This window comes from Apostichopus japonicus, chromosome 19, assembly GCF_037975245.1.
Source record: "Apostichopus japonicus isolate 1M-3 chromosome 19, ASM3797524v1, whole genome shotgun sequence".
NCBI classification, from domain to species: Eukaryota; Metazoa; Echinodermata; class Holothuroidea; order Aspidochirotida; family Stichopodidae; genus Apostichopus; species Apostichopus japonicus.
Window position 1 is genome coordinate 23,194,699 of NC_092579.1, and position 14,277 is coordinate 23,208,975.

A 14,277-nucleotide genomic window follows, 5' to 3' on the forward strand; every position below is an offset into this window, starting at 1 on the left:
GTTGACGTGGGGGTTGTACACCCCTCCAATGTTTCTTTCCCTACAATGATGATATCGGCATCAATGACCCACGGCCGAGCTTCCTTTTATGAAATCTTGGTGCTGCCTCTGAACTTAGACCAAATTAAAGTTGTGTGTCATTTCTCTTTTAAAGTACTAGCCCACATACAGAACTATAAACTCAGATGCTTACAGAAAAAGAACCAAGCCAAAATGTTTGTTTACCATTGCTCTTTATCACCTTACCACATGTGCTCAGTTAGTACAGTAGATATCTTTATTGTATATTTGTGTTTAATGATTTCACAAGCAGTACAGTAGATATCTTGATTGTTATATATCTTTGTGTTTAATGATTTCACAAGCCCTAAAGATGAAACACTTATATGTTTCTCTCTGTAGATTGAGATGGTTCAACACTTGCAGAATCAGCTGCAGCAGGCCATGGAACAGTTGCTGCATGCTAGATCCAAAGCAGACATTTCGTTCTGGGGTAAACAGGTCGATGATCTCAAGGCCGAGAGCGAAGAACTGGTCTTGATTCTCAAGGTTTGGAAAATTTTGTTTAAAAGTTATCCAGGAATTGAACCCCCCCCCCCAAAATGCTTGAAGTCAATTTAAGGTAACTCATGGTGTTCAAACTGTAACAAGTAATATATAACATTGCCATCGCATTTCTTTGGCACTTCATTTTGTAGGTGGTCGGAAAACTAAACAGTGAATTGGTTCATGCCAAACTGATGCTGAAGGAAGCGTTAAAAGTGGGAGGAGACATACCCGCCGCACGCAAGAAAGTAATTTGGTTGGAGGATCGGATGAACCAACTTTTAGGAAGGTATCGAAAAGATCCACAATCAGCCAGGACAGAAAAGGTAGTTTGTCGAAAAATCTTTTATTTTTCATTACTGCTGTATCTTAAACAATGTTTTGTTCGATTTTCTATCATACATGATCTAACTCGAAACCAAGAAGGAGAATCAATGTTATTCATTAGCATGTCTACCAAAGCTCCATTTGAAATTATGCAGTCGAAATGGAAAATTTTTCAGAATTTCTAGTTTGGTTTTTTGCATGTTTTTACTCTACTTTTATGATAGGGGACAAATTATTAGAATTGGAAAGAAATTAGCAACTACTTGATTATTTAAAGTTCATCGGATAAAGAATAAAATGTAGGAGGTTGTATTGGTTTGATTAATTGTGATTTTTATTTTAAGTGATACTTCTTTTAGTTTGGTTAGAAAGGAAGCCATTGGCATTTCATCTCTAAATATGCTAGACATTCTGATAATGGTCACCTGTGATCAAAATTCCAACAAGGAAGTGTTTGGCTACTACAATAATAGTGTCCACACTGATATGTTAATTTGTCTATATATAACACTGCTGCACACTTTTTTTTTGGTGTGAAAATGTTTGAAGAATCAGAACATGCAGGAAAGGGTTTTTGAAAAATTTCTAACAATTTAAAGCAAGCTAAAATTTTAGGCCAATATTGTTGACTTTTAGGCCAATGCTGAAATTGTCAGCCAATCAAGGATTAAGCAGCTTTCAAAATATTTTATAGTTATCAATCACTTGTTTCTCAGTAAATCTCAGGAAAGGAAGCAGTGAACTTTTTAGAATTTGTGAAGCATGCTTGCAACCAGCACAAGTACTTTTAAGAGGTATAAAAGTTATACTTTGTTTAACTTGCATAAATGGTTTACATTATTCTCTCTGCAAGTTTGAATATCTATGAATCAAAGTTATTGAGGGCACCCTCATGGTTTGATCATAGAAGGATCTTTTACAAAAAAGCAGAAGACCAAGAAGGTTAACAAAATTGCCTAGTACAGGTACTGAAAGAATCGGCCATAAATGGTAAAAGGAATATATTAGAGTGGAATGTGGGAGGACCAGGAATCAAAGCGTCACAATATAATAACATCAAGAGGAAGGACAGATAATGGAATAAAGTGTCAATAAACCAATGCCAAGGCTAAAGGTGCAATGAAAGGGGACGTCTCAGATGTGATGAAATGTGATAAAAGTGGCTCAGGGAGGAGGAGGGAGGCAGATAAGATGAGAAGGATCATGATAAGGTGATAAGGTAAAAGAGAGCCAATATGGTGAAGAGAATGAAGAAGGGTTGCAAGAGGGGGCCGGGGGGGGGGGTAGTTATTTCCTTCATGGGGATTGAGATGACACAGTTGAATGGTTCAAAGGTATGACATTCATAGTCCCACAAATATTGAGATTTGTGAAATTACAACCTTGGGGGCATTGAAACAATGCTTTTCTGTTTGTCATTCATTTAGAGTGATAATTCACCTCGTAAAGTACCTCAGGTAGCAGTCATACCCGTTGCAACAGTGTTGCCTCTACGACCAGAGAAATCCATCCTCAAGCAATCCTCTGCCTTATCTAGGAAGAGTGAAACACAGGAAAGATCCAGTCAGAGCAAGGAGATGGGAGGAGGAGGAGGAGGTGGTGATGCAGAAATAAGATCAGGTATTTATTAAAGAGAATGTCTCCAAAATTGAAATTTGAAAACTTAGAATTTCAGAGAAAATCAGAGATGATTGAATTTTTTAATATCTAGAGTAATTGCATGTCACATTTTACAATTTTATTATTTGGTTGTTGCATTTGATAGCAATATGCCACTTCTCCCATATGGCTTCACTCTAATGACTTGAGGTATTACATTATTTCTCGATCTCATAAAGTTTTGTACTTGTCTAGAAATGACAAATTATCATTCATTGTATTTAAGCCTCAATAATAAATGACAACAACAACAACAACATGAGTCTGTATTCTTATGCAAAGTAGGCTGGGGAGAGGGGGAGGGGGTAGGGGGCGTGGGAGGCAAGTTCCAAGATTAAATACAACAAGCTGTCAATATAAATTGTATTTAAATGTATTTGATTCTGAGAGGAAATTATTATGTCAAAATGCATGCAAGCTGCTGTGTATTGGTTTCATTAGGTAGTGCCCTGATAAACTCATGAAATTCTGCTTGAGTACACCGAACATGGTGATATACTTTCATGTTCATCGTAACTTTATAATTTCACGTTGTCATCAGTACTGTATATCATGTAAAAAGAAACACGTCAATTAAAGAAGGGTGAAAACAAAAATAGTTTTGCCAAACATGTCTTTAAAGACTTTCAAGGAATATGACAAGTTGTGACTGTGATATCTTATTGGATTTACTCTAGTTGAGGAATTAAATAGCATCATTTTTGTACTTAAGTAAAAGATTGGGACATTTGTGTAAATTAGCTAAAAGAAAAGTGTGACTGGTTCAAGTTAACATCCATTTATTTTTTCCTTTCTCCAGTCGAACATTTAGACAAGATGGTGGACAATTCCCATGAGGACGGTGCTCAGGTGAGATGTAATGTTTTTGTTTGTTCAAAGCTGTTTATACTTGCATCGTTCCATTTTAATAAAAAGATGTTATCAATGTGACTTTCATCAGATTAAGGTGAGAGAGCATTAATTGACATTAGCATTAATTGGCATTAATTGGCATCAAGGCACTAATTAACATGTAGGTTCGAGTCCCGGCCAGATCATAAGGTTGTATCCTTGGGCAAGGCACTTAATTTCCATTGTCTCTCTTCTACCCCAGGTGTATAAATCGGGACTTACTCAAGGTAGCTTGTAAATATAGTTGCTTGTGCCGGCTTCGTGCGTTGGGTTATAACTATGTCGCAAATATATGCAAACCTACTTCTACGCTCATAATTAACAATAGTTTGGCATCTGTGTTGAACCTCTGTTTTTCTTCCTTTTTTTTTGGCTATGGAAATAACTTTTAGAGATTTGTAAAATTTAATACGACTTTGTCTTGTTTTTGGTGGTTGGTTCTACTATGATTATTTTTGTTACTTTTCTTTTATTTTTATAGTCAAAGCAAGATGATAAGGGTGTATTTCTGACGGAATCTGGTGACAATAGAGAAATTCCAACGCAAAGGATTTCGTCAGCTTCGGTCCAGTGTGAGTCTTTTCTTTGAAACACAAATGTTGGTCAAATGATTGAACATAAGAAGAAGAAAAAATTACTCACTTAAAATTAGAATGCCAGCTTATTTTTGTTTTCATGTAAATCTGACCCAGTTTGCTCTGATGATAGCATTGTTAGTAGGCAATATAAACATTATGATAACTACAAAGAAGAAACTATTATAAATGATAAATATACATGGAGAAAATTGTGTCTTCTTTACTCTCCTTGACACGCTCTGACATTTAGGTTTTGTTCAGCTACCTGTAAGTGTTTGTTAGTTTATTGATTGATTGGTTAATTGATTGACCAATTTACTTTTTTTTTGTATAGTAAAAGAAAAGAAAGATGAAGCTGAGAGTGGAGCATTTGTGAAGGAGGATGAGAGAGATTTAGCTGATCTGTACTGGGATTCCCCTCATCACAGGTAGGAAAAGCCAACCCATCAAGTTATTGACCTCTTGACCTGTTGTTACATCACACCTTGAAAGCCACAACTGCTCCGTCAAGTGAAACTGATTGCTAACATTTACTTTACAAGGACAAAAACGACCAAGATGGTCTGTTTTCTTTGTAAGATGATAATACTAGCCGACCATATGTAAACGGCAAGGAATTTCTGTTGCCAGATGTATGCACAGAAAAAAATCAACTTTGAAAAAAATAGATATCTTTGCCGTACGGAATGCTATTAGAATGTGCTTTTGACCAGGTAATGATACAGAAAATTTCCAGCATTTTTAAACAAGCAAGGCAACAGAACATCCCAATAGGAATTTAGTAAAAGAAAGTTACGACATGTAATTCTTTTATTTTTTATTTTTGTTGTTTTATTCAGGTTTGACTTTATCGATCAGTACGATGCTATCACCCGAGAGAACCCTCTATCCTACCATAACTTGGGTCTGGCCGTTACATCTTCATTCATTGAACCAGGTGAGGACATTTCCAATTTTTCACTTAATACAAAACCACTAAATTTTTGTTTCTGGTGTATCAATTACTTAGTTCACAAAAGGTATGAGAATAACTGAAGATTTATAGTAAAATACGCAAATTATGTTCACTTTTGAATTGCTTATGGCTTAACCAACTTGCAATGATGCATTTGAGAATATTTTTTTTTGACTTTCTGTTTTTCGTCGTTTATTATGAAAAGCCCCAGAGACTGCATCCGAGTTGCCATGGAGACAGATGCAAAATGCTGACCTACTGGATATTCATGTGAGTCTATTTTTAAGTGTTTTTCTTGTGCCTCAGGTTCTGAATTTGTTCATATGTTTCTATGGTTACCCTGCTGCATGGGTTTCTGTCTAAACATTTATACAACTCTGTCGTACTTCAAAGATTTTCACTGGATTATCCAGGACATTATGTCAACCGATGAATTTCAAGTTATTCCATAATGGATTAAAGTGTCTTTTTAATGTTTGAGCCAAATCATTTGATAACGAGAAGTTCAGCCCAGAATGTTATATGCAAATTAGACTAAGCCTAGTGATGTCATTCTGCTTTTGGAAAGAAGTTTGAATCTAGACTCAATTGCTCTATATTATTGCATTGAAAAAGAACCAGATATGATCCTTCGCGGTATTAAAGCATTTCTTGTGACATATGTTACAAAAACTAACCGTTACATATCATTCGTTTCCTCATTGATTTGTTGTCATGGCAACATCGTTTTATTTCTCTATCTTCATTGTAATTCATATTAACATCTCAATTTAATTTTATTATATTTCGATAACAGCATTGGAAGTTGAAGCCTCTACGTTCAATGACAGCCAAGGAATATGAATTTGTGTGTACATTTGCACGTGACTTGCATGATTTGAACAGTAGTTGCATGACCTTACAGTGCCATCTCTCAAAGTGTTGTTTTTGTGTTTTTGACAATATTTTGGGCCTGTAGTAGGCTTTAGTTTGTAGTTTGGTAACTTTTAGTGTGAAAGGTAGCTGTGAAGTGAAGAAACAAAACAAAGGGAAATGTGAAAGAATGGTGTACATCCCTTGTGTTAAAGTGTTGCTTTATGATACACTTGTTTCAGTGGTTAAGCATCACAGTGTATTTGTATGGGGGTGGGGGAGGGGGCATTGGGGGGTGGGGTGGTGATGTGAGTGGTGGTGGCATTTGCATGTAGTCTTTGGAGCTATTGTTTTCTGTGATATCTATTTTCTAATGCAAAGATGCTTTGCATCTTCCCTGTTTAAGGTAGTGCACTACCATAGCTCGTGGATGTCGTTCTTGTTGACCATGAACAGACCTCGAGAAGAGAAATAAAAAAAAAACCTTGTTCTTTTGGAATGAAAATTAATACAATTGGACAAGAAAAAATTATCTTTGTCTTGAACTGAATCTCAATCAATCAACTGAACAGTATTACAAGTCCTGTGTTTTTACCAAACTGAGCTTTTCAGCCCTATGCTGGAGGCAATCCCTATGTAACCATCATTTCACTTGGGGAATCCTCAGATAACTCAGTCAACAGATAAAAATCATTATAAACAAATTTAGAAAAGAAAATTTGGAACTCACTTCAAAAGAAAGAAAAAAAGAAAGAAAAGTGGTTTGTTAGATTAAGTTTAGAAAACAGGATTTGAAAATCTAATGCCATGCAAATTTGGGCCCATTTTCCAAAATATGCGCATGCCAAAATTCATGAGTGCATGCTTACCTGGAACCAGACATAACACTTTTACTCGTCACTATTGATTTCACTTATTGTAGACCAACAGCTTTAGAAGAATAATTTTGACCGTGACGGATGCCACGGATTTAGGCATTTGTATTCGTAGCTGGGCAGATCAGATGAAAGAAATCAAAGTTTTGCAGTGTCAGGCTTTATGTAGCACAATTGAACTTTCCCTTGTGTGCTGGTTGTGAAAATGAGAGTGCGCACACACACAAGCGCACAGCTGAAGGGAGAATCATGACCTTAAAACATGCTTTTGAGTAAGTAGTCTGTCTGTAAGATTTATTGCATGAATCGATAGAGATGTGATAGTTTCTTTGGTAGGAACGGACCATTTGAAGTCTCCTCATTTCTATTACAAATGTGCATTGTTTATTACTGGTCTGTTGATCGTGTACTTTTCTAAGTATCAATTTCACTTTTTTCTTTCGGTATTTCTTTTCTCACTCTCTCTCTTTGCATGCTTATCTACAGTTGGAAGGTGTAAGTTTCTAACAATCAACATAAATGGTATTTTTTTTCCCCTTCATACCCATTGTAGAAATTTCTTTTCATAAATTTCATGGTGTCTTCATTGTGTTGTAAAAGGTTTCGAGAATGGTCAACCTAATAATGGAAACTAATAATAAAATCTGTTTTATAGGCTAAATATGTCTCACAATGCACCATGTCACATCATTAATTTTAATTGGTTCTCAGGGATGAACCCCTTCCTCCCTTCCCCCCTATGTGGAGTCCGTAATGACCTTGGGATAACCCCTCATATTTTAAAATCCTTGATCTGATACTAGGTATTCAAGCTTTTTCTAGTTACACCTGAGCGTCTTCTATCATCTACGTGTGGATGTATATCCCCTGATACTAGATATTAAAGCTTTTATCTAGTTACACCTGAGCGTCTTCTATCATCTATGTGTGTATTTATATCCCCTGATACTAGGTATTCAAGCTTTTTCTAGTTACACCTGAGCGTCTTCTATCATCTACGTGTGGATGTATATCCCCTGATACTAGATATTAAAGCTTTTCTCTAGTTACACCTGAACATCTTATATCATCTATGTGTGTATTTATATCCCCCTAATACTAGGTATTAAAGCTTTTCTCTAGTTACACCTGAGCATCTTATATCATCTATGTGTGTATGTATATCCCCCTGATACTAGCTATTAAAGCTTTTCTCAAGTTACACCTGAGCGTCTCCTATCATCTATGTGTGTATGTTTATCCCCCTGATACTAGGTATTAAAGCTTTTATCTAGTTATACTTGATCATCTTCTATCATCTATGTGTGTATGTATATCCCCTGATACTAGGTATTAAAGCTTTTTTCTAGTTACACCTGAGCATCTATCATCTATGTGTGTATTTATATCCCCTGATACTAGGTATTCAAGCTTTTTCTAGTTACACCTGAGCGTCTTCTATCATCTACGTGTGGATGTATATCCCCTGATACTAGATATTAAAGCTTTTATCTAGTTACACCTGAACATCTTATATCATCTATGTGTGTATTTATATCCCCTGATACTAGGTATTCAAGCTTTTTCTAGTTACACCTGAGCGTCTTCTATCATCTACGTGTGGATGTATATCCCCTGATACTAGATATTAAAGCTTTTATCTAGTTACACCTGAACATCTTATATCATCTATGTGTGTATTTATATCCCCTGATACTAGGTATTAAAGCTTTTCTCAAGTTACACCTGAGCGTCTCCTATCATCTATGTGTGTATGTTTATCCCCCTGATGCTAGGTATTAAAGCTTTTCTCTAGTTACACCTGAGCATCTTCTATCATCTATGTGTGCATGTATATCCCCTGATACTAGGTATTAAAGCTTTTCTCTAGTTACACCTGAGCGTCTTCTATCATCTATGTGTGTATGTATATCCCCTGATACTAGGTATTAAAGCTTTTCTCAAGTTACACCTGAGCGTCTCCTATCATCTATGTGTGTATGTTTATCCCCCTGATACTAGGTATTAAAGCTTTTATCTAGTTATACTTGATCATCTTCTATCATCTATGTGTGCATGTATATCCCCCTGAAACTAGGTATTATAGCTTTTCTCTAGTTACACCTGAGAGTCTTCTATCATCTATGTGTGCATGTATATCCCCTGATACTAGGTATTAAAGCTTTTCTCTAGTTACACCTGAGCGTCTTCTATCATCTATGTGTGTATGTATATCCCCTTATACTAGGTATTAAAGCTTTTATCTAGTTACACCTGAGCGTCTCCTATCATCTATGTGTGTATGTATATCCCCCTGATACTAGGTATTAAAGCTTTTCTCAAGTTACACCTGAGCGTCTCCTATCATCTATGTGTGTATGTTTATCCCCCTGATACTAGGTATTAAAGCTTTTATCTAGTTATACTTGATCATCTTCTATCATCTATGTGTGCATGTATATCCCCCTGAAACTAGGTATTATAGCTTTTCTCTAGTTACACCTGAGAGTCTTCTATCATCTATGTGTGTATGTATATCCCCTGATACTAGGTATTAAAGCTTTTCTCAAGTTACACCTGAGCGTCTCCTATCATCTATGTGTGTATGTTTATCCCCCTGATACTAGGTATTAAAGCTTTTATCTAGTTATACTTGATCATCTTCTATCATCTATGTGTGCATGTATATCCCCCTGAAACTAGGTATTATAGCTTTTCTCTAGTTACACCTGAGAGTCTTCTATCATCTATGTGTGCATGTATATCCCCTGATACTAGGTATTAAAGCTTTTCTCTAGTTATACTTGAGTGTCTTCTATTATCTATGTGTGCATGTATATCATTGTTTGCTGTGAACACTTTAGTTTGTACATGATAAAAGTAGCAATCAGAATTTCATATGGTGTCATGAATCACACAAACTGGTGTCCAAAATCTTGAGCAAAATAATATAGATAGAAATTTCACCAAGAAAGTGAAAAAGAAGGGGAAAAAATTGAGAAACTTGTGACATTATGAACAGTTTGGGAATTGAACTCAAGAAAGCACGAGCTGAAAGTCAAAGAAATTATTATTCTTCAGTTATTAAATCTGTATTTGGGGCTATTAGTAATATCTAAAAATAAATCAAAATAATTATTATTTTAGTCATCTGTTGCTACTCAACAACCTTTTCCAAACCTGTATTATTTCATATGGTAAAAATCAGTAAGTTTAAGAAGAAAAAGAGCCCCCCCCCCAAAAAAAAACCCATGGCTTATTGTTACAATTTTACAGTACAGTTTTCATGATGTGTCTATGGCCATAAGCTATACTAAATGTGAAGTCATCTAAAAATATATTTGTCCGATTGCTTAGAAACTCGCTTTGGAAAAGATTTCTGACCGCATCCACGAGATCTGGGAGAAGATGGAAGATGCAGCTGTTCAGTCAATCGAGTACAACCAGTCTCCAGATGAATCGGGAAGAGGTTCAAAGATGATGAGTAATACTGGAAGTGAGTAGTTTGCGTATCGTTGCCGAAAAAATCATATTACTTACGATATTACAAAACGATTATTGGAAATAACAAAGAAACAGATATTTGTCAAAGTTATAAGAAATACAAATGTAGGCACAAGTATTTTCTTCAATTCTGTCACCTGGAGAAATGAAAAAAAAAAAAAAAATTGAGTGCAAATTTTTTACCTTTTGACATCCAGTGTACTTTATTGATCAATAATGCATTATCTTGCCACTTATAAAACTAAATACAAAAAAAAGAAGTTTTCAACAAGATATATTGGCAGAATTTTGTTGTTTGACTTATATTTCATATGTCACCAAAGATCGCATGATGTAGTTGTACACAAGACATGGACGGTTGTTGTTGTTTTTATGCATACTGCCACCTATGTCACCAGATGTTTTTCTTTATGTAAAAAGGTGATTAATATTTCACCAAAATATGCTAGAAAGTCAATTAATGGTCAGCCATGTTTATACTTCAACAAGTCCTCAACAGCCGCTCTTAGAAAATTTGAACAATGACCTACATTTACTAAATTCTGCTACGGCTGGAAATAATTAGCAGTGTCGCAGACGTCCGAGAAAAGTGCTTCTGTTAAACAAATTTAACACTTTATTTCAAAGTTAAGTGTGGAGGCAATCACACGTGAGCTTTAAAGGCACCTTAGATATGGCAAGAAAACTGTTTTTCTGCTTACATTATTATCATGTCCTTCATTTATATTTGATTTGGGGATGAAAAGATGGCTGCCTCCCAGGAGCAAATTAATGTCTCAAACAGATGTGTTTGCACAGATGTACCTTATGCTTACACTTCTGTGAGTACCATGACATTACGTCAGTCTCTGATTGGCCGGGTGAACACAATCAAAATAATAATAAGCTTCATTTCCTACAAAACAAATTTATCTATTAGAATTCTGCAGGTATGACAAACTGTTATGTTACTCATATTATTGCCAAAATATGCAACCATGACAGATTCACATATTAGTGAGGAGTTCATTTACTGCAGTATCCGTTCATATATCTAATATAAATTATGTTTTTTCTTTCTCTTCAACTGTTTGCCTAATGTACTACTTCCTTGCAGCAGGGCGTTTCCCACGAGATTGCCATCAACCAAAATACAGAGAATTTTTACTGACACTCTGTCCAGTTCGTCAAAATTTTAAAGTAGTCTTTTGAGTTGATTTTTGATCAATTCTCTGATCCTGTTTATGATACTTATAAAACCCTAACTAGATTTTCAAGTCAAGTTTGATTTCAAATAATGAAGTGTAAAGGTCTTTTAAAATTTTTGAAAATATTCCAGTCTGCTTATGAATGTGTTTAATACTACTGTATTGAAAAGTTCTAGGTCAATGGAATGCCAAGGATCCAATCAAATTGATTTAATCACTTTCTCATGAACCTTCATTCCGTGGAAGTATTTAATAGTAGTTTGTCTCGGCCCGATCGAATGCTATCGTATTTTGAGTTTCATTCGGTCGGTTTTGTAAATTTCAAAGAACTGCTTTAACTGATTGTTTCTTTGGTTGCTTGTATCTTGGATCAATTATTGCATAATAGTTACTAATATTTATTTGAGTTGTGACCATGTACAACATGCATGCATTCCCTATAACCAAATTATGTTTCTGCCCCACTTTAGGCCGAGTTGGAACTGCCGTGACGAATGCCTCTAGGGTAAGAAACGTTTAATATCTATATCCTCTCTGTCCTTATCTTTATTGAAAATGAAATTAAAATATAAAATATTGAAATATGAAATATTGAATATATTAGAGAGGAGTGTCATTTACCTAAAGCTTGCAATCTTAAGCTGCCATTCTGCAGAGGAGGTGCAGATTATGTGCAGATTATGGTGCAGATTATGGTGCAAAGTAGGGTTTAGGTCAAGGTGTAGAGAAGAGGTCACTTATTTACAGGTTAAGATGACTCACTCTTATTCTTAAGCTGCTAAGCTTCAGAGGCGGTGCAAATTACGGTGCAAAGTAGGATGCAGGGCAGCGTGTAGAGGTGGGTGCAAAAGAAGGGTGGGAAGAAGGGTGCAGAGTAGGGTATAAAGAAGAACGACTGAATGTGTAAACAGTTCATTTGAAGCGACAACTTGTGACCGTGCTATTAGGTTATATGTGTCTCATCTGTGTGCTTAAAACCGACCATGCGATAAAAGTCAACTTCTGAAAAGGGATATGAATGAAAACATGTCGATCAGCTATAAAGATTTATATGATGATTATGAGGTGCTGGTTTAATATGCTGTGCAATACTCAGTTACTGATGTTCTCCATTTTACTTATCTTGGAGGAAAATTTTGTGAGGTCATGAGGTCAATTCGAGGAGAGTAGAAGGGGAGGAAGGGCGAACAGTAGTTTAAAGCCACTTGGAAGATTTCATTCTGTAATGAGAGACACATGGATCACCGCCCTGCTTCACTTTCTTTCCTGTCCTTTTGTTTCCTGTCATTCCCTCCCCCACCCCCACCCACAGTCCACGTTCCGCCTATTCCTTTGATCATACTACCTCTACACATGATTCATTCCAAGAAATTAATCAAATTTTCTGAAATATCAACCTGGATATTTTTGGCACATTTTGTTCGACTACTTTGCCATCGAAGGCCGCTTCAAGTCTCCTTCCAGTAGCAGACAAGCCAGACCGTAGCAGACCATCGACCACTAAAACTAGATCCGTCACCGGTGGTAGCAGACCACGCCCGAGTACTCGCGCCGAAAGCTTACCACCAGTAGAATCGGGGACGGTAACCCCTCATCCCGTCCATATGAAGTATTACCCTAAACCAGTCCCTGTCCCAGATCTGTTACCTTTGACAAGGATAGTAAGTTTGTGTTTTGTTTTTTTGGGGAGTAATTTATCTGTTTAAATGTTAACATTATTTTGGGGAATTTTATTTTAGCCATGTAGGAAACCTGAACATACTACTCACAGCTCATGTTTTCAATGGAAATGGGGTCCAACCATGAATTAGAAAGACCATGTGTTGTATATAGTTCAGAGGGGTAAATATGGGGGACGGACAGAATATATTCAAACAACGGTTGGCTCTTATTTATCGTTTATTATACAATTTTTGAAATCAAATATTTTGAGGGGGGGGGGAAGAGGAGAAGGATGGGAGGGAGGGCCTGATGTCAGTCAAGTCAGTGGACTTGTGGGCCTGATTAAAGTCATATAATGGATGATAAAGATAGAAGCTTTGGTACTGATAGTCATCGGTAACATTTCTAGATTTCTGTGATAATGAAAACAAGTTAGTTCTCTGCTGTATTTTATGGTTTGTATCCATGGAGACCTCACTCCTACTCGTCCTCAATAAGAAGGGATGATATTCTCGCATTCCCTTTAAACAGCAGGAAAATGATCAATAATGTTACATACGACTGCATTGACAAGTGTCAAATTACACCAGTTATTTTTATTTTCTTCAGAACTTTGATATGTATTGAAACTTTTCCCAATTAAAACACATCTGCTCTTTTCCTACTTTTGTTTTCGGTCATTTAGAATCCAGACAAAAAATACCCCAGGATATCCAACGACTGGAACGATACCCCTCCCGCAGAAATGGAACCAACCATTCGACTTGTGAATCAGATGAACGTCGCCAAGGAAACCAACCTCATCATGTATCGGAATCACAACAAGAGCAGAACCGCCTACCAACCCAAACAAATCACAAAACCTTTGACCTTAGAGTCGCCTCCAAAGTATGTTATCTATTTCACCAACGTTTTTTCTGTCTTTCTACTTTTGTAATCATTTGCTAGTGTTTAGTATTATAATGACAGTAAATAAGGGAACCATATATTGGCTTTGCTTTATAGCAAGATTTACCAAGCCTTTATCTAATTTGCCTATGAGACTCGGAGTGTCGAATGAACCCCATCCACCGAGGAGCGGATGTCATCATCAATTTGGCAGTCCAGAGATCAAGTTTATTTTAAAATGAAATATCTTGAAAATCAGTATGGCTACAGAAACATACCTTTTTGTTTTGACGATAACATATCAACACTCAAAATTCTGCCTTACGGCATCCTTTATTAGTGATGTGATGTGGAAATGCTTTCAAATATGGCAA

At 36.2% G+C, this 14,277-nt stretch overlaps 1 protein-coding gene across 2 annotated transcripts in view; it reads left to right on the plus strand.

Annotated features, from left to right (window-relative positions):
• LOC139959465 (uncharacterized) overlaps positions 1–14,277 on the plus strand; it is a 58,639-nt gene that overhangs the window by 1,981 nt on the left and 42,381 nt on the right. Inside the window, exons 3-15 of one of the 2 annotated variants that reach the window (XM_071957122.1) lie at positions 403–549; positions 699–872; positions 2,301–2,493; positions 3,332–3,381; positions 3,905–3,995; positions 4,336–4,429; positions 4,841–4,938; positions 5,162–5,226; positions 5,753–5,803; positions 10,020–10,158; positions 11,824–11,858; positions 12,796–13,014; positions 13,701–13,903. In XM_071957122.1, the coding sequence (XP_071813223.1) occupies positions 403–549; positions 699–872; positions 2,301–2,493; positions 3,332–3,381; positions 3,905–3,995; positions 4,336–4,429; positions 4,841–4,938; positions 5,162–5,226; positions 5,753–5,803; positions 10,020–10,158; positions 11,824–11,858; positions 12,796–13,014; positions 13,701–13,903 (1,559 nt within the window). The remainder of the gene's footprint in view (positions 1–402; positions 550–698; positions 873–2,300; positions 2,494–3,331; positions 3,382–3,904; positions 3,996–4,335; positions 4,430–4,840; positions 4,939–5,161; positions 5,227–5,752; positions 5,804–10,019; positions 10,159–11,823; positions 11,859–12,795; positions 13,015–13,700; positions 13,904–14,277) is intronic. The other variant, XM_071957123.1, reaches the window with a different exon arrangement.